This window comes from Pelobates fuscus, chromosome 6 (assembly GCF_036172605.1).
Source record: "Pelobates fuscus isolate aPelFus1 chromosome 6, aPelFus1.pri, whole genome shotgun sequence".
NCBI lineage: Eukaryota > Metazoa > Chordata > Amphibia > Anura > Pelobatidae > Pelobates > Pelobates fuscus.
Window position 1 is genome coordinate 164,084,902 of NC_086322.1, and position 24,555 is coordinate 164,109,456.

Sequence of the window (24,555 nt, forward strand, 5' to 3'; positions counted from 1 at the left end):
TATTCTTCATTAAAAAGGTCTCAATGCTGCCATGCAATGCAGAGCACTGCCTGAACTTCTACCTCCCATTTGCTTTTCCTAGCAACGGAATGAAAGAATGGTGGGGGCAGCAAATATTTAACAGCGCCCAAGACAGATTAATAGACAAAAAGAAATCAAGCGTTTGCTCCTGTTTCATTAAATCCTCCCAGCCTCCTCCATTTGTAGGAGCATGGTCCTGAGCCAGCAATCAAAATAACATGTCTTGAGCGGCTAGTTGGATGCAAATTATTACACAGACAATTCCATTTAACTCTTTTGTTCCGTGATTGTCTTTTGCAGAGCAAGATAATGAGTTGTAATGACAGAATGTAACATCTTCAAAGGTTTAATAATGATGTTTTGTGTGTATTCCAGTAATCTCCTATGAGTGCACCAACTTGTCCATGGATAATCTTGGCTGCTTCTCCAACAAATAAAGATAACTATATGAGCCATTGCATCTTGGAAGTTATAAGGAATTCTAGCCAAACCGGAATGTCTCAGAAAATAAAATGTATAAAAATCATTGCGGTGTTCAAAATTATGTAATTACAACAAAATTACATCCTGTGCATGAATACAAATACACGGGCAAGTTATACTTTAGGTTCTGGGAGGAAAAAGAACAAACCCAACATAAGGCAACAAAGAGAAAGTTCATAGTGCAAAATTGTAATGATGGCATTACTGTGTAACATTTAGACAATCTTCATCTATACATTGAACTAATGCGAAATACATGTAATCAACATTTTAAACAATAGTGACAATCCCAGATTATAAACCCCTATCATTCAGGATTCTGTGCTGTAGACCCATAGTGTGTTAAAATACCATAAGTCCTGCTTCATAATGTGTTTTTTTTCTGTAATTCTTTTAGCATTGCATGCCCTTTTTTACGTTTACTATGCTCCTCCACCATAACAATGCTTAATGCTCTTCTTGCTCCTCTTTCCATTCTATGTGTCATCAATTACTGCTAAAATATATTTATCTTTCCATTTATCAGCCATGGCAAAAAATATTATTTACATTATCCCCTCTTTGTTACTTTCCTTTATCTCACCCCACGTGTGCTTTTCATTATTCTGTTTCCCATTTCCTTCAGTTAATATCTCACCCATTTAAATCCCAATTTCAGTTTCTGTTATTCTCCTTTCTGCTGATATGAATGCAATGTTTGCATTAATCTGGATTAAATGACTGATACACAATGTATAAAGATATTAAAATATTTAGCATATTAAAAAAGCATTTGGAACTAGTGTTACATCACAATAACTTTTGATTTTTAAAGCAAATACAATAGCTGACTACATTACATGCTTTGCCCAGTGTGCCTGACAAAGCATGTAAATAAAATAAAAATAAATCTTGTTTAGAGTAAAAAAAACCAAACAACAACTAACAAATAAAAAAAAGGTTGGCATAATCTATAGCTAACCTGTAGTTAAATCTCATTAGCGACAGAGCCTCCTTAAGACCTATATGCTTATAGGAATGCATTACAATAAATATTGGTAAATAGATAATATCCTACAAAATTGGGCATATTCTGCATCTTTCTCCGTTTTAGCTTATATTGGAATCTCACACGTGGTATCTAGGAATTCACTACAGCCGAGACTCGAGCAATGATGAATCCTGGAATATACTCTTCAGTTAAAGCATCATATAATTTGCTTCACTGCCCGATTTAAAGTCTATTCAGCTTTCCAGAGAAACACTGCCAAATAAAATATAGATCTATGCTACCTCTGACATCACAGGCTCAATAAACCTGTTCTCTGAGGATTGCCACGTCTGTGTGTGCGTATGTTCACGTCAAGATGCATGTACACCTTCCCAAGCTCATTATTTCAGCCAGGTGGTTACATATACGATATCTTATGGCTCCAATCTCAACAGGAAGGAAACACAAATGAACCCTATGGAGTTTCCCACTTACACAGATTTGCCATGTTTTGGAAACAGAGACTAGTGTTTTCTTATACCTTGCAAGAACACTTCTGAAAATGCTTTTTCTCCCTTTATCGGAGTGCATTATGCATAAAAGCAAGTCAAGAGGTCAGTGGCTATCTCTGTATGAGTTAGATCTGACTAATCACCTTTACTTCAGAAGCACTAGCAAAATGTGCCGAAAATACACAGAACACAAAAAGACAAAAAGATTCCATAAAGGGCTGTTTCCTGTTACAGATACCAGCAGGGCCAGACTGGGAATGCACAGCAGCCCTGGAAAAAATGTATGCCAGCCCTCTAAGTCATTGTGCCATGGTAGTGTGTGTGTATGTATATATATATATATATATATATATATATATATATATATATATATATATATATATATACACACACATATACACACACACAAAAACACTAACGTGGCACAATGACTTAGAGGGCTGGTATACATTTTTTCCCCATAGATTTTACACACGATCCATGGGGCCCCAATGCGAAAACTGATCCGCACCCCTCGGTGGTTACACCTCACGGGCTGGGCCATAACACATGGCGGCGGGCACCCGCTGGGCCCCCTGGAGTGACGGGCCAGGTCGCAGCTACGACCCCTCTATTTACGCCACTGTACATACACACACACACATACAAACACAGAGACACATATATACAGACACACACATACATACATACAAACAAACACACAGAGACACATATATACAGACACACAAACATACAAACACACACATGCACAGAGAAACATTCATTCAGACACACAAACATACATACAAACAAACACACACATTTGCAAAATATTTTACTCACCCTCCTGTTTCCTGGACGTGCCCGGTCGAAGCTACGACCCCTTTATTTATATAAAATCTATGTTTATAAATTAGAATTACTCTATCTGGGGTAACAAGACAAAATCATATTTTAAATGTTATAAAGGGATATTTAACATTATCACTATAGGATGTATATATAAAAAAATATATATGTATATATATATGTAATAAATATAAACAATTAAAGTGTGTGTGTATATATATATATATATATATATATATATATATATATATATATACACACACACACACACACTTATTATTGGTATGTTCCTTTTTTAATTATAAATACTAGTCCATTCAGGGTAAAAAATAAATAAAAAAATTATACAGTAAGCATACTAACATGCAGGCACAGACATTCTCACTGACAAGCACAAACGTTCACTGGTACACAGGCTCACAGACAGGCAATCCTACTGACACACACAAGCTCATTGACAAAAACAGACAAGCTTACAGGTACACACAAACTTCATACTACAGACAAACTCATTGCTATAAATAAAGATGCTCACTACAGACATGCTCACTGACACACATATACATGTTCACTACTGACATGGTCACTGACACACATACATGATCACTGGCACACACGCTCACTGACACACACATACATGCTCACTGCAGACATGCTCACTGACACACACATACATGCTCACTGCAGACATGCTCACTGACACACACATACACACAACAGCACACACACACACATGCAATCACTGTCACTCACTAGCTGCAGTGTATTTGAAGCCTACCTGGTATTGTAGGCTGCTGACGTGGAAGCCCTTGGAGGTGAGAACTATATTTCCTGCCCTGAGGTCAGCAGCTTGAGCTGGGGGCGAAGCTTGCGATCAGTGGGCGGAGCTTGTGATCAGGGCGGAGCTTGAGTGCCAGAAAGCTCTTTCCATCCGCACCGGCCCCAAGCTCCTCCCTCCATATTTCCCTTGGACTCTCACAGTCCGAAGGGAAAATCACCCAATAATATTACTATAGGTATTAGGGCTCTCTCCCCGGCCCAAAGTGCTGCGGCCCACAGGGAAATTTCCAGGTATCCTGCTGGGCCAGTCGGGCCCTGGATACCAGAGGAGCTGATAATAGTATGGTGGCTGTGTAGCAACTGTTTGCTGACCTGATTGATGAAAGGTTTTTGCAGGCTCAGAATAAGGACTCCACTGGGTCCAGTATACGGACAGAGATCTATATGAGAGCTCCAAATGGAGAAATCAATGGCAATATTATTGTAACACCAATTTCTACTTTCTAGTTTTATTACTGTACTGTAGTTAAATGTATGTACTGTACATGCACAAACAAATAAGTTGTAAATACAATAAAATAAGAAAAAGGAAAAATACATGTGTGACATAGCCAGGGTGACTAGACTTGGATAGTCCCGTTTTACACTTTTTCCCAGCATCCCGAGAAAGTAGCAGAAGGAACAGAAAGGACCACTGAGCTAACCAAAGCAGGAAGTAACAGGATAGCATGTTTGACTTGACAGCTAGGGATGAAAAAATGTGATTTCCAGGAGCAGGAAGGGGCAGAAGGGGCAGCAAGGTAAAGGATCAGAAGTAGCAGAAAGGTAAAGTAGGAAAAGTAGCAGAAAGGTAAAGGATCACAAAGAGCAGGAATGGTCAGCAAGGAGCAGAATAAGGCAGGAGGAGCAGAAAGGTAAAGGATCAGAAGGAGCGGATCAGATAGAGCAGTCAGCTGGCATGCTAAGAAATCAGTAGCTCTCCATTCATAAAAAAGTAAACCAATTTTAGGAACGAGGAATTAGCGATTGGCTTGGAGCGTCAGATGACCGCTCTAGCCAATCAGCATCACCATGCCTGATGTGAATCGGCACTTCCTGAAACTCCATTTTAAAAGCCGAATACCACTGGGCAACATAGAGATCTGGCGCTTGAGGCAGCCTTTGGAATTGAACCATTTGAAAGCAGTTTAACCCCTTCAAGGAAAGGTGCCTAGCATCTTCATTTAGATGAAATTGTTATGGTGACCAGAATGTTCCTTTAATTTTCTTAACCCCTTAAGGACCAAACTTCTGGAATAAAAGGCAATCATGACATGTCACATATGTCATGTGTCCTTAAGGGGTTAAAGGAATACTATAGTGTCAGAAATGCAAACGTGTATTCCAGACACCATTATTTTAAAAAGGTTGTTTATATGTCCTCCCCCTGTTAAAAAGGCTTTTTTTTGTCACCTTATTTCCAGCACCATGCTGATCTCTCCACAGCTTGCCTTGCCTCCTTGGCTAATGGGTGTCCTGGTTTTTTATTTCCAAAATCTGGTCATCCTGGACATAACCCCTTGAGGTCAAATGACCATCAATGTAGTACAATATGAGCCTTCAATCAGGACTCCAAGCTGCGGACAATGCAGCTCAATGAGAAGTCTTTCCAAGGCAGGTGCTCTGAGCAATTGCCTGACTCTTGAGTTTAGCTCCACTGAGCTAACCAAACCAGGAAGTAACAGGACAGCTTGTCTGATTGACAGCTAGGGATGTAACAAGATTAATTTATAAATGTGCCAATTTCTATTGAAAAGTTTTTGCCAAAGCTGCAGACAAAATCCCTTTCCAGACTTTTTGAAAGGTCTGACAGGTGATCTTAGATCTGCAGCAATTTTTACAAATCGCTGCATTTCCACAACCAACTTTGCATTAATGTTTTGGTGACCCTTTAAATTATCATCACAGACAAAGCTTTCTAGTGCTGCTGTTGCACATTAACAGGCACTTAACCAAACAATATAGTCCGGCTCAAAAGCTGCTTCTCGTATCAATTATGTTTGCCTTTTGTTTGCAAGGAATAAAAGAGGCACACCATGAATATGGAGGAGAGCAAGTATTCGATTTGTTAAAAACCTGTAGCAGTCAAAATCTATTTACACTTCCTGAAAGAAAGCTGCTCTGCTTTTGTTATCTTTGGGTTTCATGTTTACAGAACAAATCGCGTTTTCTCCCTCCGACAGACCACCAATTCAACATGCTGCCTACCAGACAATTATTCATATTCACATGGAGCCAAGACTGCTCCCCCACTTTCTTCTGTAGCTGCTTTTCTTTCTTCCTAAATGTAATTAATGAAGCTCATCGTATGTCGAGGCGGAGAGAAGCTCAAACCACCAGCTCTCCTCATTGACATGTTAATGGGAGGGTCAGAAGCACCCGACCTTCTCCCCAGGATGTTTATATACAACCAAAATCAACCAATAACATGCTAGGCATCTGAGCTATACAGGCAGCATGCACCTATTTGCAATGCATACAATGCTCTTGTTAGCAAATGCTGGCCTTTTCAAGCTGTTAACCCCTTTGTGAAAATAAGCCTTCAATTGGTTTCAGTGGGAATAAAGCCCGTTACAAGGAATTTATTACGTTTAATACCACTTTAAGGATCATATATTGTAAATGCTATCCTAATTCATACTTGTCAAGTGTTCCTCTTTAGAAGAGCAAACCTTCTATTAAACCAAAAAAATTATATTCTTTTCTATCTAGTTTACCAGAATATTCATCAACGTACTTACTTAATATATTTTCCACTTCTCAAGTAAACGTTTAAAATTAGTTCTGATATACATAGCAGGTATTATAAAATAGTCCCACAATCACAGTGAATGGATTGTTGCTGCCTTAATGTCATCCTATTTTATTTTACCAACAACTTGATGAGGCTCGGATTCTCTAGAGCTGAGGTTCACACTAACTAATGCAAAAGTTCACGAGCATTCTAGAGGAGTCTAAATAAATGAAACACTCAAGTCTCCCAATTCCCCTTTATGATATAATTATTATTGAGAGGACCGTAATTATATAATCTACACTATACAGAATGTGTGGGGGGAGACAATGCTACTTTGAGCTAGGGTAGTAAAGGAGAGTGTGTGAGTCTTATTAATCAGTGAGAGTGGTCATATCTATAGGGACTTAAATTATTACTCAGAAGCAGTATCCATAGAATTATTTTTCAGATCTTAGTATTATTATTAACATTTATATAGCATCAACTTGTTCTGCAAAGCTTTACAATTGTAGAAAGGGGATATTTAGAGGTGTAGAAGGCCCTGCTCAATCAAGCTTACAGTCTACGAGCCATCATCAGTAGAGTTGAATTAGACCCACAACTAGACTAAATGGTGCCACATCCTGACCTATCCTTTCTTGCAACTGGTCTGTGACTTTACTTCTATTCTGGTCTGTTCTAGCTTATTGTGGTTACCAACCACCTTACTGATTCTTGTCCACTTTTGCTTACTCTTTTGAGAAATGAAAACATAGCTGTATCAGGGTATATTTCCATTTGGCTATCATGGCCTAAAATTAGGCACCAGGCTAGATTTTTTTATGCCAAGTCATTATGTTAACTATCTCTGAAGAGAGACACCTGAGTCTTGCATTAGCTATGGGATTTGTGCTATGATCTAGTCATATAAGTATGGTCCAACTGTTCTAAATATGATTATATTCCTCCCCTACAATGCTGGCTGGCTACGCTATAAAGAAGGCTTAATAGCGTATATTGATCATTTCCAGGCTTTGGTGCACTGCATAAATTCTACTTACAACCAAAGATCTCTATTTGTCCTCCAAGATTCTATGTTAATGAAGACCAGGAAGAGGCAGTAATTTCAAATAGCTATTTTTCCTTAGTATATATTAAGGAGGAACCTATGGCAAGAAATATGCAAATGATTTCTGCAAAATACTAGCAGAAAAATTGTGATTTGATGACTTAAGACAAGGTGCTGAAGCAACTAAACTAAGTTAATGTAAACAAAGCTCTGGGGCCCAACGGCATTCACCCACGAATACCTAAGGAGCTAAGTTGTGGAAATAAGTGAACCTCTGTTTTTAATCTTTCAGGATTCTTTGTTTTCAAGGAATTGTACTGGGGGATTGAAGGAAGGCAGATGTGGTTCATATATTCAAAAAGGGTTCATCATTTGTGCCTGGCAATTACACCTGTGAGCTTAACTTATGTGACTGGAAAAGTATATGAAGGGTTATTAAGGGATAATACTCAGAAAGTCATTGTGTAGAACATTATTATAAAAAACATGGGTAATGTCAAACTAATTTAATTGCATTCTATGATCAAGTAAGTAAAGTGTAGATCTGGGTGTTGCAGTGGATGTGATTTACTTGGATTTTGCCAAGGCATTCGATAAGGTTCCTCACAATAGGTTAGTGCTCAAACTAAAAAAAATTGGTCTAGATGAAAATATTTTTCCTTGGGTAGAACATTGGCTTAAAGATAGAGTACAGAGAGTTACCATTAATGGTAAACTTTCAAACAAAAGTGTTAAGTGGTGTCCCTCAGGGTTCTGTTCTTCTATTTAACCCCTTAAGGACCAAACTTCTGGAATTAAAGGGAATCATGACATGTCACGTGTCCTTAAGGGGTTAATATAGTTATGAATGATCTTGAAAGAGGTATTGCAAGTCATGTTTCACTGTTTGCAGATGACACAAAACTCTGTAAAGTAATACAATGTGAGCAAGATATTACTTTGCTGCAGAGGGATTTAGAAAGATTGGTGGGCTGGGCACTAAAATGGCAGATTAAATTTAAAGTAGATATATGCAAAGTTATGCACTTTAGGCTAAAGAATGCACAAGCAACTTAAACCAACGATAGTGATTAAGGGATAACAACACACAAGAAGGATATGGGAATTGTTATAGACCGCAAATTAGGCAACAATGTGCAATGTCACTCAGGAGTTGCTAAGGCCAGTAAGGTATTGTCATGTATAAATAGGGGCATCGACTCTTGGTATGAAAATATAATTTATTTATTTTTATAATTTTTTTTATTCTTTATTTTGGTTGTGCTTCATTTGTTGTACTTCATAATCAACATGCCTGTGGTGTCAACAATTTTTCACAAAAAGATAATAGGAGCATTAAAATGGTATACAGCACCTCTCTCAGCTAGCGTATCGTGTGTGTGTGTGTGTGTATGCGCTGAAGCGTTTCCCTTTGGCCTTTGGAGACATGGACTGTCACACTCGATACTAAGTGGTAAGAGTGTCGTCTGGTTTGTTTGCCGCTATGGCGGTCAGCTATGTCTAGTGAGGTCAGCTGTGTTGTAGTATTGGTTGTTGCGTTGCTAGTCGCATTATTACACATCTGGGGTGGCACTTGTCTGTCAGCTAATTGTGGGGGAGGGTCACTGTGGCCGTCAGATTTTATGTCAACTTGCAGAGCCAGAGACTTGGAAAATCAAGTAAGATAAATGGAACATCAGTAAGAAAAATAAATGAAACATCATTTAGTAAATGAAGAGGTAATCAGAACTAAAATATAAATCTTTAAAAATCTTTAAAAATCAACGGTAAGACCACACCTTGAATGTGCTGTGCAATTAGAGGCACCTGTTCTAATGAAGGATATTGTGCAGAAGAGGGCTACAAAATTAATAAAATAAATGGAAAATTTTAGTTATGATAAAAGGTTACATTTAAATAGGGTTTGTTTAGAAAATGTACCCCAGAAGGGATATGATAGCATTATACAAATATATTTGGGGCCAATACAAATGATTGTGTGGAAATCTATTCATAAATAGGACTATATATAGGACACGCAGACAGGTATGTAGACTGGAAGAAAGCAGATGTAGTCTAAGGCAAAGGAAAGGTTTTTGACAGCAAGAACAATAATTCTCTGCCTGAAGAGGTGGTTTTATCAGAGTCTGTCCAGATGCTTAAACCACAACTGGATAAATACGTGCAAAAACATAATATACAGGGATTTTATTTTTAATTAGTGGGTTAAATGAGAGATCTGACTGCCATTCTGGGGTCAAGAAGGAATTTTTATCCAGTTTGTTGCAAAATTGGAAGCGCTGCAAACTGTTTTTTTTTTCCTTCTTTTGGATCAACAGCAAAAACAGATGTGCGAAAGGCTGAACTCTATGGACGCAAGTCTCTTTTCAGCTATGTAACTATGTTGGGTCTTCACCACACAGCAAAAAGGCCACCTGTTTCATAATGTCATAAAACAACAGAGGCAAATCAACATGGAAATTGTATGGGACAGCAAGGACAGAGCAATTGAAAATAAATACAAGCAAGATTACAGTATCAGAAAATGCTATACATGAAAGGTTCCACACTATACATAGGAAAATAACCAATGTAGCAAATGCCTGTTAAATGTAACAGATAAAACCTGTGTGTGAGGGCCATATAGAGACTCACAATTGAGCAACAAAGCCTGACAAAGGGCTTATTGTTTAATGCACATGTTCACTCCTTTACCTAACACAGAAAATGGTTTCAGGGCTTATCTTCCCACACACTAATGCATGGTTCCACTATACGGCTACTCGTGTAATAATACCCATTGTTGCTCTGTCCTATACTGTCCATCAGGAGAAGATCTGGAGGCTTGAATGGTAATTAAAAAGGCAGAGCATTGTGTGCCTTGTTGTGACAGTCACATACCACCTACATGACAGCAGCAGGGACATAGGGATTAGTATTCCGTGCAGGACTCTGTCAGCAGGTGTGTGTTTTCCTATAGTAATACATTCTGCTCTTGTACAGTACAGGCAAATCTCTACACTCTACAGGAGCTTATATTCACTCAGACTCAATATGCACAAAGCCAAGGCTATTGTCAATCTTTAATATACAGTGATACCTCGATTTATGAATTTAATGCGTTCCTTGGGACATTTTGTATTGTGAAAAATTTGTAAACCAAAACATAGGAATGCCTTGAAAACCAATTAATCTGTTCTGGAGGTCACAAAAAGTCAAAATGAGCTGGCATGGAAACCAACCCACAATCCAAAAGGCACAGTAAAGGCATGCAAATGACAAAGCTCAGCTCCGGACATTTCCACCGCCTGAGAAATGCCCCAAACAAGTTCCAAAAAGTCCCAAAACCGCTGCAAAAGATTTCCAGAATGGCTCCAAAACTTGATGCAAAAACCGCTCCAACACCTCCACACTTGACGCCATGTGCTACCCACAAACTCCAGCATGCACGGGGGCAATGCATCCTGGGGAAACTTGCTTTGTATTGCGAAAACAATTAGTAAACCGAGGTATTATTTTCAATGGATTATCATTTGTAAACTGAAAATTATGTTAACCAAGGCGTTTGAAAACGGAGGTACCACTGTATTTTACAAATTATTACATGTATGTTTTATATTATGTTATTAGGGTTACAGTTAGGGCTCCTTTTATATTAGGGTGGCACTAGGACATATATGTCAGAGTCTGCATGAGATTGGAAGGAGTTACACTCCTGGAGCCTTGGGCAGCATTTTCTGTGTGTTGCATGTAATTCCGTCTTCTTCCATTATGGACGTGACTGGAGAAAAATTGGGGGGGACAGAATCCCATTCTCTCTGTGTATCTTCTCTGTACATATCTTCTCTCTCTCGCTCTCTTCAACAGTGGTATTTCTCTCTCTCTCTCTCTCTCTCTATATATATATATATATATATATATATATATATATATATATATATATAACAATTTCATCTAAATGAAGATGCTAGAGAGAGAGAGAGAGAGAGAGAGAGAGAGAGGGGAGAGAGGTTGAGAGAGAGAGAGGGAGAGAGAGATACACAAAGCTGCTACACAGGTGATAGCTGTTTCAGTCTGTTTTAAACATCTGATTAATCTAGATGTTTGAATCTCTGACTACTATAAAGTTTTAATCTCAACATGCCAAATTATGCAATTTTGTAACTTTAAAACTGTAATTCACATTTTGCAGTACTTTTTTTTTATAACTTCTGAAAATGTATTGAAATCCCACGATACTGGGCATAACAACCAGTACTAATTAGTGAATCTATTTCAAGTTAGGTTCTTTAGTTGCATTTGTTTAGTTGCATTAGTTGATATGTTATCCTTGGTCACAAAAACCTCCCATATCAAAACAGCCATGATCCCTAAAGCTTAAAGGTCCTTGGTTTTTGAGGGATTAAATAACAATACCAAAGCCAAATACAAAAATCTAGGCCATCACATTACATGTCAATGAAGGACAAATACAACAGCAGTAAAATAGCATTCGGAGCAAAAAAATCAATAAAATCAAATCCATTTCAAAATCATGGTGTCATCACCATGAATCTCTCAGGCATGGCAGCAAACAGCAAGAAGCGGTATACACTGGCCTGTAATGTTTTGGTCTTGTACACCTACCTGAGGATGGGGCGGAAGAGAGCCATATGCCATTGGCTGGTTCAGGAGTCCCTTCTGTTTCATGATGAGCAGTCGTTTCTGCTCCTCACTCAAATGGCTCATCTGAGGTGGCATTGGTGGCTGTTGCTGCTGTTGTGGCTGCTGCATGTATGGCATCATAGTACTCTTGTTTTGGTTAGTAATTGGAGGGGTCATCCTCTGACTCATTTCTACATTATAATGTGTAAGTGGCTTAGTGTTACCATAACTAAGCATATTGGGAGGTTTGCTGATGGCATTTGTACCCATATTGTTTGTTTGTTGGCTTATCATGTTCATGTGGCTTTGTGGGAGGTAGTTGTTCATGGGGGTTTTCGGTGGGTTGCTTGCCATTGGAGGTACTATGGGGTTTTGGTTGTTGAATGTTTGGGGATACATCATTGGGCTATTTGGTTTTTCAGGACCAAAAGCTGCTCCATAGGGGCTAGTTGGAGGCCCCACAGGTGACCAGTTCGATGGGTGGGTCGTATGCTGTTGCTGCTGCTGCTGCTGCTGCTGATGTTGCTGCTTCTGCTGTATAAGTTTTGCTCTCTGTTGTTGCTGTGCTGCCATCTGCTTAAGCTGCTCTGCTGGAGACAAGTCTGCACTCGGGAGATTTACAGTTCCACTCCCTGAATTAGAAGATGGATTCATGACATAGCCATTTCCAGGTCTTGTTGAGGTTTGACCAGGAGTATGGGGTTGGGTAGGAGTTTGTGGAGATTGAACAACACAACTTGCTGGTGATCCAGCGAGCATTAACGTTGATGGTGCACTGGAAACAGAGGGTATGCTAGACACAGAAGACACATTTGAAAAGGAAGGACCAGATGAAGAGGGTCTAATTTGAGGAGAGCCTATAGATACATGGGGAAATGGAGAGTGAGAAGGATCACTCTTTACGCTGGCACTTTCTTGAGGAAGAGGTGTTTGTGCCGTGGGCCTTGAGAAATCAAGTTCTTTTTTCTCCTCAAAGTCCTCTTTGAACAAGTCCTCTATGTCATCCTCTGGAACGGTGTTGGCAAGTTCATCAATCAACTCCTGCCATTCCTGATCATTCAGATTAATGTCAGAGAAAAGTTTATTTTGGTGGGAAAGAGATGTTTCTGAGGAGTCCATAACAGATGCATCATCTAATGGCTCTTGTTTCATTTCTTTATTCTGGAGAATATTATAGCTGTTGTCAAGTTCACCACAGCCATTTAATGCCAGTTTCATTTCCTGCTGTCCACCATTTTTACTTATGTCTTCCAACCCACTTGAATTAACTGCATTATTCGACACTGGTAAATGTGGTTTAATATCAAGCTGCTGAAGAGGAGACACAGAAGGCAGTGGCATATTTGAAAGATTACCAAGAGGTTCAACAGCCGGTACATCCTTCCTCCTGCGTTTAGCAGAAGGAGAGAACCTTCCATCACAGACACCATTTTGCTGCTCTCCGTTAAGTGGTGAGCGGGCACCTTCAAGTTTCCTCTGTACAGCTTCTTGTAGCTATGGAGAAAAGAAAAACAAAAGCTTTAATTTCTGTTCTTTACATCCAACACTGTCTCTAGATCATTCTCTATCAACACCACAATTAGTTTTAACAGCGCTAAAATTCTAATTCAGGATTACAAATCAACCTGAAATTATGAAATCAAATCCAGAAACCAGCCACTGTCGAACTAGGCACAAGCAATTCTCTCAAAATATAAAAGATTGTAGACGTATTAACAAGTAAATAAAAGGAAACCCACTTGACACAAAGATGAATGCATTATGAAGAGCCCTTCAAAAAGCGAACAAGTGAAAAGTGACACATTCTGTGTATGATACTAATGTCATGCCGTGTTTTCTGAAGCACCGTTAAAGTGGCATTGTCAAGCCCCCCCAAGACCCCCCCCCCCCAAAAAAAAGAGTGTTTCATACAGATAACCAAGTAAAGATATATCCTGAATATCCTGAGACAAAGTAAGAAAAACTTTGTCTCTGTAAATTTCCAACACCTAACACTTCTAGATATTGGGCAGAACTATTGACATCCAGAAGTGTCAATTCCCCCAGCAGTCACCAATAATGGCTGCAGGGAATTAGCTCTCTCTATGGAGGATCCCGCGATCTCTTCCATAGACCTCAATGCTGTACTCTCACCCACGTGCAAGAGATAGTGACAGTGACGTTTAATAACGCAGTAAAATTCTGTAGAAATTACACACAAATATTATTAAAAGATACCAAACTAAAATAAACGGGATACGGTACAGAAATTGTACATTTACTTTAAATAATGACCACTGGATTTTGTGCTTATTTCAAGGCAATAATAACAGAAAAAGGTAGCAAAATAACGAAGGCTGTAGTGCTTATATGTTCGTTTGGGCACAGCCCTACTGTTCCCATATGTCAAACTTGTTTTGTTACAATTAATTGTTTGCTTTCTTACTTATAGTAAAGTGCTGCAGAACATATAGCCACATTCACTAAACATGCAAACTATTGTTGCAATGCAACAGGCATTGTACATCCATGACATTTGCCTTAGTTGTACTTTGTGTGTGAAGTGTCTTCAATTCACTCCTCTAGCACTTTCCTAAATCAAAGACTTATCCTGGCTCATGCCTCACTGCGATCACAGGGATTTCAACTTCTCCATAGCACATAAAATAAGTCCTAGTGACACTATAACGTGTTAGGGCCTGCTATAACTGCCAAGCCTTATATTAAGGGATCTCCAGAAGGTGTGGGATTTGCCTGGATGCAGATCAAAGCCTGAAGATATCTACAGCACTGAGATCACATTCAACACAAATTCAGCAGTAAAACTGTGGTCTGTCAATACAGTAGAATAAGAGAGATGTGTCACGTGAATCTCCTAATAATCCTCTATCTACACATTTTCTATCTATTAGTATAGGGATTTCAGTTGAAAATCCAGATTTTTAGTTTACTTTTAGTGTTTGTATCCCGGTACTGTTCCAATAAGGACAAAAAAAAGGACACTTAAAGAACCAAAATACATATTTTTCCTTGCAGGTCACCCCTGCCTCCATGCTTTCTTTCAAAGCCTACATACATAAAACTATCTTGCATGTGGGTCAGTGTTTCATACCTTTCAATATTGGTAGGTATGAGATTGGGCCATGGCTGGGAAGGCACCAGGGGCCCTTTTCTGCTAATACGCGTAGTCGGGGTTTGGCTCGCTATACTTAATAAATCAGATTCAGGTAGGTTGTTAAACCATGCAAAAAGGGTTTGACCTCTTAGTGTTGGATGGGACCAAAGCACGTCTGGCAACATACCACTACAACACTATGGAATTTGGTGTCTTCCAATGCCACTGTCCGTCTATGCCATAATAATAATTTGTTCTTTACCTGATGCATTTCATTTCAACACAGTAACAGTCTCTCTCTTGCAGCTATAACATGACCTACATACTATATACCCATCTTTATTTCCAATACAACCAGTTTATGTGTGTAATCAAAACACATTGTAATGCTCTATTTAATAAAGAGACGCATATGAAATGTTATGCCTTACATGGTGACGTCAATACATGCTTGGAATGACAAGTACACTTTAAATACATCCATGAATCTCTATTCGACGAATGGGTTAGGAAACGTACCATTTGTCTACGGTCTCAATGACGTTAAATGAACAAAAGCACAAACAAGCACCTACTATGCTTTACAGAAATAAAGTCTCTGTCACCACTGAGCTTTTCACTTACATTTCCGCTAGAGTAAATGAAGCCAAATCCCAGCCTCAAGCCATGATTTTGGATTCTAGTGCCTTTTTGTCACTGCTGTGCTATTAAATAGGAAGCATCACATACAACATATTTGATAAAACAATGATAAACAGATTAAAGAATACAAGGGCTCTGTACTGCTAAAGAGATTATCACAGGATGACCGGGAGTACAGCTTAATCCTCCCGGAGCCAGCGCGGCCTCGCTATGTTGCCACATAAGGTGCTTCAAGCTCCTCTAACCAGTTCTCCCGGTCATGCTGTGATCTTGGAGAATTGCTGTAATTTGAAGCAGTAAGAAAGTCAAGCTTTTACAAAGATATCTAAATGGTATGGGTGTGAGAAAGTATTAATGGTGGTTCTGGTGTGCTTCTATACCAAGGGGTGTGGTCCTACAAACGCTTCCTATTTCACTGGCATTTTAATATAGTTTCAATAGTGTAATGCAGAGGCGACCCATACGTGATCTTCAGATGTTGCTGAACTTTAACTCCAATACTGCTTTGTCAGCCAGAGGATAGCAAAGCATCAAGGGAGGGTAGTTCTTCAACAGCAGGGGCAGACAATTTGGTTTGCAAACTATATTTCCCATGGTGCTCTGCACATATCTGCTGGGCACTATGACATATGGCTGGGGCAGGACAGCTGAGAGGTGATCTTTTAAAATTATTAACAACTGCTGCTTACCAATCTGTGCCATTTCTTTCATACCAGAAAGGATATTTCAGTTAACACCAGTGCAACTGCACATGTAAATACCAAAAAAAAAAAAACGTAATATAAGTTATTAAATCTTACCCTGTTATAGAAATGAAATATCAAACACATATTAAACCCTTAGTGTATAATGTGCAGCAAGCAATTATTTTGACAATTATTTGCATACCCAGTTTAAGTGTAAACTTACAAGACTTAAAAAAATAAAATAAAAAGAAGAATATGCCCTTCTAGAAGCGGCTTAAAATGGAGCACTGTGCTTCAAAATGCAGCATCCTTTAGATAAACAGAAAATAAATACTTGAAGATCTGAGGTACATGCTCAGCTCCATGCCTCTAGCAGCAGTTCATTTCTCCAAAGAGACTAAGCCAAGGTGCTGTTGTTATGGTAACAGTCTTTGCCTATCACAATCTGCCTTTTCTTGACTCTGATAACCTGTTCACTGCCAGACTCACCTACATTGCATGTGACAAGACAGTCACCAAGCAGTACATGGGGGGGAGAAGGAAATGTTTAATTATGGAATGCCATTTAATTCATTATGTGCAAAAACATCCAAATCATGATTATGTATTGTACACACATTGTATTAAAGAGTTTCATGTCACCTGGAATACAAATAATTAGCTTGTTCAAATCTTAATGCCATTATAAGACATTGTGGTCTGTTACAATCCATAGGTATTATTATTATTGTATTGGAAATGAATAGGGAAATCCTCAGCAATGGATCTTTATATGATCCTAATAATTCCTCTTTACTGTCCTCGCCAATAGCGTACCATTAACCAGCTCAATAGTAGTATGTTATTACTTAATTACACTACATGTGATTTCACATGCTCCCACTAAATCTGAACGACAAAAATCGAGGCACTAAAGTCACCCAGACCACGCATCTGAATGAAGCATTTGGACGTGTGCAAGGATTAGAGGTAAGCATGTGTGGCGAAACACCTGCATACAATGAATTGGAGGGGCGCATTGGCCATAGGCCACGCTCGTCCAATTAAAGGCTGCTATTCTTTGATTTAATTTCCAGGCGGACTTTTACTCTGTCTGGAGGAGGCAGCACCTCGAGTAGATTCAGGAAGATAGCCACTAGATGTGATTTAATCCTTTAACCCCTTAAGGACACGTGACATGTCATGATTCCCTTTTATTCCAGAAGTTTGGTCCTTAAGGGGTTAATGGAAATATTTCAGCAGTTTCTACTAAATTGTAATGTTTTGCATTGCAAGGTTAAAAATAAGGGGCTGTTGCACCCAGATGACTTGGTCTAGGTGACTTTAGTGTTCCTTCGAACTCAAAAAAGGTACATTATAAGTGCTAAAAAAAACAGACGCCCCCTACTGTAGGCATTTGCCTACTCTTTCGAATAGGAAATCCAGCCTAGATCACACACTTTAATTACTCAATGATGGTCTTTAAAGCCCACAATTGTGTTTTGATATGTAACACCCCGGCAGCATGATAATAGCCCTTCACATGGATCTGGTACTCCGTGTTTTATGACAAGACAATGGGGAAGAAACAATCACCATGTCAGGGTCTGGGTGTTAGTCGGACTACAAGGTCTGTTAAGGATAATGAACCAGAGGTTAAGAGGATTAACTTGTGTTTTGGATATGTAGCATTGAAGGCAAGATATCCAGCAGGATGTAAGCTACATATGAAGTTACAAATGAACCTAATTGAACAAGAAAGGTTAAAGCACAAGCAGATTTGTCTCTGTGACTGGAAAATCCTATTTCTATGTGTCTTGAGTGAACAGACAGTATTGGAATTATTAAAAAGTAGCTAGTTCTTGCAAAACCTGCATGCGCTCATATTTCAATAAAAGGGACAGAGGGTATTCTGTTGCTTTTTTAAATCACATATTCAAAAGAAGCATTAGATTAAAAATAAAGATCTTTGAATGTCTCTCTGTACAGATCACTAAAATCGTATCTGTCTACACTGTTCTTCAGAACCTGGGTGTTTGTTTCAATCCACTAGCATGGCAAAGGTATTCACCCAAAGTTCTTTCCATAAGCTGGAGATGTCATATTTGGGGTTGTGATTTTTGAGAGTATTTGTATGTTCGCATGTACTCCAGTACTTCCTCATTAAGAAGTCAAGTTGATGGGGTGGGCATTAGATGCTGAGGAATTGCCTATTTGAAATTCAAAACTCTGTTCTGGGCAGCCAATGTCAGTTCTGTGCATATTTTGCATCTGTCGTCAGGGCGCAAAGCATGCTGGCAACAGATGTGATCATCATCTCTCTTGTAGACTAAGCAAAAGATAGTTTCCCCCTCCTACCCACTGTGTGCTCCCTCCTTCTATTTCCCACAGCATATTTTAACCCCCACCCCCCCCCCCCCCAAAAAAAAAGAGAAAGAAAAGCCTCCCTCTCTATCCTTCCTCACATCATTGCATATGCACTCCGAGTCAGCGAAAAGCCTGTGGTTGGACCACATCAGCCTCCAGTCGAGAGAAGGGGCATAGAAATAATTCCTGGGCCTTCGCCAGGTGCTGGTTTCCAGGTAAGTTAATATCTTTTATTTGTAGGTTATTGGTCAAATGGGGGGAGGAGGGGGAGGAATGGGTATCACCATAGTGCCCAATAGGGCATTTTACACAGGAAAAGGTAGAAGTAACCCATTAAGAATAGAGATAATGCCAGGAGTACTTTCACAATAAGAATGATATTCGGTAAGCATATCTTTGGACCAATACATTTGTTGACAATTTCACCATCATACTATGTTTGAAGGTAGACGTGATCTGCTGATGATGGTTCACATTAAACAGAAGGTAAACACAGTCTTGTATTCATTTTATTTATAAAAAAAACAAAACATTTTTTTGCAGCTCGTGACCATTTCTAGCTAAACACATTGCATGCAGTTTCTGACAAAGACCACTGAAGATGACTAAGTATTAATCTGAGAAATTGTCAGAGACAGAGGTTTAGCGGGGTAAACCCTGTTTGCTTCAAAATTAAGAAAACCAGGTGTGCTGGTGACTAGACATTTCAAAAATATGGTGTACTGTTTACCATTCACTTTAAAAAACATTCCAGGCTGGACGTGAGCTATCCTGAATTATCTGTATAGATGCATCTTTAAGTGAATGTTCAAATTAAAATATACCTGTCACGGTACATAAATGTTTATTTAACCCCATAAGGACCAACTTCTGGATTAAAAGATAATCATGACATGTGTCCTTAAGGGGTTAAAGGGACACTATAGTCACCAGAACAACTACAGCTTATTGAATTTGTTCTGGTGAGTAGCATCATTACCTCCAGGCTTTTTGCTGTAAACACTGTCTTTTCAGAGAAAATGCAGTGTTTACATTACAGCCTAGTGATAACTTCACTGGCCACTCCTCAGATGGCTTTTATAGATCCTTCCTGGATCATGGCTGCCTAAAATGCACCCAAACATTCAGTGTCTCCACCCTCTGCATGCAGACACTGAACTTTCCTCATAGAGATGCATTGGGACAATTCCTCTCTATGAGGAGATGCTGATTGGCCAGGGCTGTGTTTGAATTGTGCTGACTCTGCCTCTGATCTGCCTCTTTGACAGTCTCAGCCAATCATATGGGGAAGCATTGTGATTGGCTCAAACCACAACTTCTGATTTTGTCAGAGGTCAGATGCAGTTCAGAGGCAGACAGGGGCAGAGCCAGCAGCTGCATACTTGAGTACATGTAAGATGTACCCTTATCTGCCTCCTTGACAGTCTCAGCCAATCCTATGGAGAAGCACCGTGATTGGATCATGCTACCACTTCTGATGATGTCAGCAGACTGCTTGTTTTTCTGAGTCAAACAGCATGCAGATCTACAGCTTCAGGCTTGAATACAGTAAGATTTTGCTATATTTATGGAGGCATGAGGGGCCCCTGTGGGGAAGCATTGTGATTGGATCAGGCTACCACTTCTGCTGATGTCAGCAGACAGTGGGCAGGTCTAAAGAAAACAAGGAAGCAGCTTCAGGCTTGAATACAAGTAAGATTTTACTATATTTAGGGAGGCGAGGGGGGACCATGGGGGCTAGATGGTGGTTTTATCTTAATAGGGTCAGGTATACATGTTTGTGTTCCTGACCCTATAGGGCACCTTTAATTTAATACTAAATTAAATTGCATTTGAACAATGTTCTCCAAGATTGCTAGCAAATGTATAGATTGGCAATCAAACCCTATTTAATAAAAGATCCCGATCCAACCTGTCAATAAGTTCTGTGGTATAAAGTCAGCATGGACCTCTAAGCTGAAGAAATGAATGTCGGAAGAGCAGGAGAACCTCATACATACAATCAAACTGCTCTCTGGCACTCACTAGCCACGGTTCTAGGGAGCATTGGACCGAAGGCACAACAGGATCGCTAGTTTTTTAGGTTAATAGTAAATTTAGTTTTTCAGGTTAATATTAATTTTAACTCTACGAGAAAATATAGTGCTATCTTTATGAAAGTTTTTGAGCCGTTGTGGTATTTATGCATAAGGGAAAATTTCTCTTGGTTTTAACTTATTTCTCCATGGGTACCTTTTTGACAATCTGCATGAACTGTTGGCTTCAGGCTCCATGAATGGTCAGTTAACAAACTTAAGCACCAAAACTACATTTGCCTAATTGAGTGGTGTTGGTGCATAGCTCATGCCCCTGCAGTCTCACTGATCAATTCTTTACCATTTAGAAGTTAAATCGCTTTATTTATGCAGCCCTAGCCACACCTCCCCTGGCTGTGACTCATACTGCCCCCCTAACCACTGCCTGAAAATAAGTGTTTGTTTTGGAATCTATTTTAGCAGATTAAACTTTATTAGTAATATCTTACCTCTTGCTCTGTTAATTGTCAAGCGCATAATTATTAGCCTCATGGGCAAGATTAGAAAAAATCGAAATCGAAACTTCACGGAAATAGTCAAGAATTCATTTAAGCATGTTTTGGTACATATTCCAGCATAATGTGTTTTTATTAGTTTATGCATACAATTTGCAAATCATTCACTATGGAATTATATAACAATGCTACATTTAACTATATATAGCTTACAAATTAAAAGCATCTGATTAGATAGGAAAGTCATTTTGAAACTTAAAGGGACACTATAGTCACCAGGCCAACTACAGCTTAATGTAGTTGTTCTGGTGAGTATAATCATTGCCTTCAGGTATTTTCATGCAAACACTCTAGGGACACCTCCAAGTGGCCACTCCTCAGATGGCCACTGGAGGTGCTTCCTGGCTCTGTGCTGCACAGTAGGCAGCACTGCCGTTCAGCGTCTCCACACTCAAGTAGAATTTTCCTCATAGAGATGAATTGATTCAATGCATCTCTATGACGAAGTGCTGATTGGCCAAATCGGTGTTTTGGCCCCGCATCCTTGCCGATTTTAGCCACTCCAATGCTTTCCCTATGGTAAAGCATTAGGTTGGCTAAAAATTGGCAATTCTGATGAGGGGGGGGGGGGGGGGGAGGGGTGGAACAGGCCATCTAAATGGTGGGTTTAACACTATAGGGTCAGGAATACAGGTTTGTGTTCCTGACCCTATAGTATTCCTTTAATAAATTCATGTTTGTTTGTTTTTTCAATTTAACTGCCTTGTTCAAGTGCATTATAAAATATATTTTCACGTAGACTTTCTTAACAAAGATGAGTGAAATGTTCCAGAAAGGAATTGCAATTTTTGTATATATTGGGAGAATGGCCATTTATTTATGTTTACAAAATTGTGCTCAGATGCATTTGTTGTTATTGTCACCTAGAAGATATTTTTCCTGCAGATCAGTAGGATACAATAAAGGGACTTTAAAACATGTTTTCTGTATCAGAGAAATAAAATATAGCATCACACAGTTGCTGAGACTTGGATACAAAAGTGAAAGGAAATATAGCATGTAACTAAACCTAAAACTATAGCCTAGCTTTAAGAGAGAGCGGAGTCACAGCCTGCACATGTGAGGTCTGCAACTCAGCCTGTGCTACAAACAAAGTCCAGTGTACAGTCTGACAGCAGCTGCAATATGGCTACTATTAGTTTCAGGAGCAGTTATTATCATGCATGTGATGATTTGAACTGCTCTTTGGGGAAAAAACTACTTATCCCATAATCCTCTGATGGACACGAAATTATGCGATAAGATCTCTCCCCACTGAACAGAATGAGAAACTCAGCAATCTGGAAACTTTTATTTTCAATTTTCTTAAAATGTCATTCTTTGCCAATATTTTTAAATATATTATCAATTTATTGTATTATAAATGTTAGGTCACATTTTGAAAAGGCATCTTTTTAAACGGCATCCATCATGGGTAACATGACAAATAATAATACAGATGATGCTAGCCAGATTGCTAGAAAATCTATAGATTAAACAATTTTAAACTATACTGTAATTTGACCTTCTTCGTAAAGTAGCCATCAGCATAGAAGAGGAAACTACTAACAAAGAGATTAACAGGGTCATTTACTAAAGTGAAAATTCAAAGTGAATTTTAAATGTATGGACAGAGTAGCTGAACTTTGAAAGCATAGCTAAGATTTAACATTGTTCCATTTCATCCAGCATGCTCAGTCCCTCCATCTCTTCCAATAGTCCATGCAGCGTGTGAAGTAAACAAAGTTCAGTCAAGTACCGGTATATTCATTTTGAATAGGTTGACTATGTGCAAAACCCAAATGTGACCTTGTCCTCCATATGATTTGTAGATAACAGGGTCATCTTTACATAGAATTGTGTGTGCTGGGGAAACTCTATTATCACTTTAACCCTGAAATCTAAAAACATGTATTTTATTAAAGGGGTTAAGAAAAAGTGCACTGATGAACGCCACCGTAAAACATCCAAACAGTTAATAGACATAATATAATAAGGTAAAAAAAAAAAAAAAAGACAAAAAATAAGAAAGGCATCATAATACAAGTTGTATTGATATCCATTTAAGATTACTATAGCATTTGAAATAGAAACACAGCATAGTCCCTGGCTCAGCTTATTTTGATGGTAGCTTCCTTGTTTTCAATATGCCATGCATTATATCATTATATGGAGCAGGAATATACAGTCTAGCTGCAGGGATGTGCACCCTTTAAGACTTCAACATCTATATATTGTGTGTAACTCCCATTATTCTCAGCTAACTATATAATGCAGGAGCATCTTGACTGTTTCAGTGCAAGTCCAAACGCTGCCTATCTCTACTTGACTCAGAAATCAGATCATACAGCTATTTGGGTTTGTATTTCCTGCTTCGGCTTCTTGGAAAGCTCCGGGAAAGAATACAATAGATTCTATAAAAAACTCACACAAAGAAAATGCTGCAACATGAATCTTGTGCTGCTAATAAGGAGCACTACATGATACTTCCTGTATCGAGAGTGCAAGTTATTATGGTAAATATATGAGTAGGAGCTAAGTCACAGCCTAAAGCAGCCCTTGTCTGACAAACGCAAATGGAGAATGGAAGTTTGTGCCACAGGGCTGTTTTTGTGACCGTTTATAAAATGCAGATATTACAGACTTCTGTTATGTTTTCAAGAAGCAAGAATGCTATCTGAGACTAACGCCCACTGTGTACAGCATTACATCACCGTGTACTTGTACTGCATGGTGCGATGTCTCACTTTGCAATACAACTTTTTAAACCATAATCTGCCCAGTACCATATTGGGAAAATAATGCAGCATGAGAGAATATATTCGTCTGAAATGCAGGACCACTGCAATACCAGGTGTGGCCAGCAGATGGTCTGTTGCTGGGATGGTGCTCTCTGTAGGTTACTCTAGGGCAAGTTCATTGTTTATATTCATCATGGGTGCTTACTATACATGAAAAATATTGACCTTGGGAATCACTTTTTTTTGTGGAATTTATTAATCTTCCTATATCACACAGTCAAGAGAACATAACTTCATTTGTTAGTGTCTGCTGGCAGCCACAATTATGAAGCTACGTGCTTTTGTAGGAAGGTCTTCTCCGCAACATAAATCCTGCCTTGCCCTGGAGGTCTAACAACAGCCCAATGTCCTCTTTCTCCTTTTGTGGCAGTGTTTG

At 39.0% G+C, this 24,555-nt stretch overlaps 1 protein-coding gene across 2 annotated transcripts in view; it reads right to left on the reverse strand.

Annotated features, from left to right (window-relative positions):
• Positions 1 to 24,555, reverse strand: part of MAML3 (mastermind like transcriptional coactivator 3) — a 332,055-nt gene that overhangs the window by 108,659 nt on the left and 198,841 nt on the right. For both annotated transcript variants that reach the window (XM_063458448.1, XM_063458447.1), the window contains exon 2: positions 12,024 to 13,535. In XM_063458448.1, the coding sequence (XP_063314518.1) occupies positions 12,024 to 13,535 (1,512 nt within the window). The remainder of the gene's footprint in view (positions 1 to 12,023; positions 13,536 to 24,555) is intronic.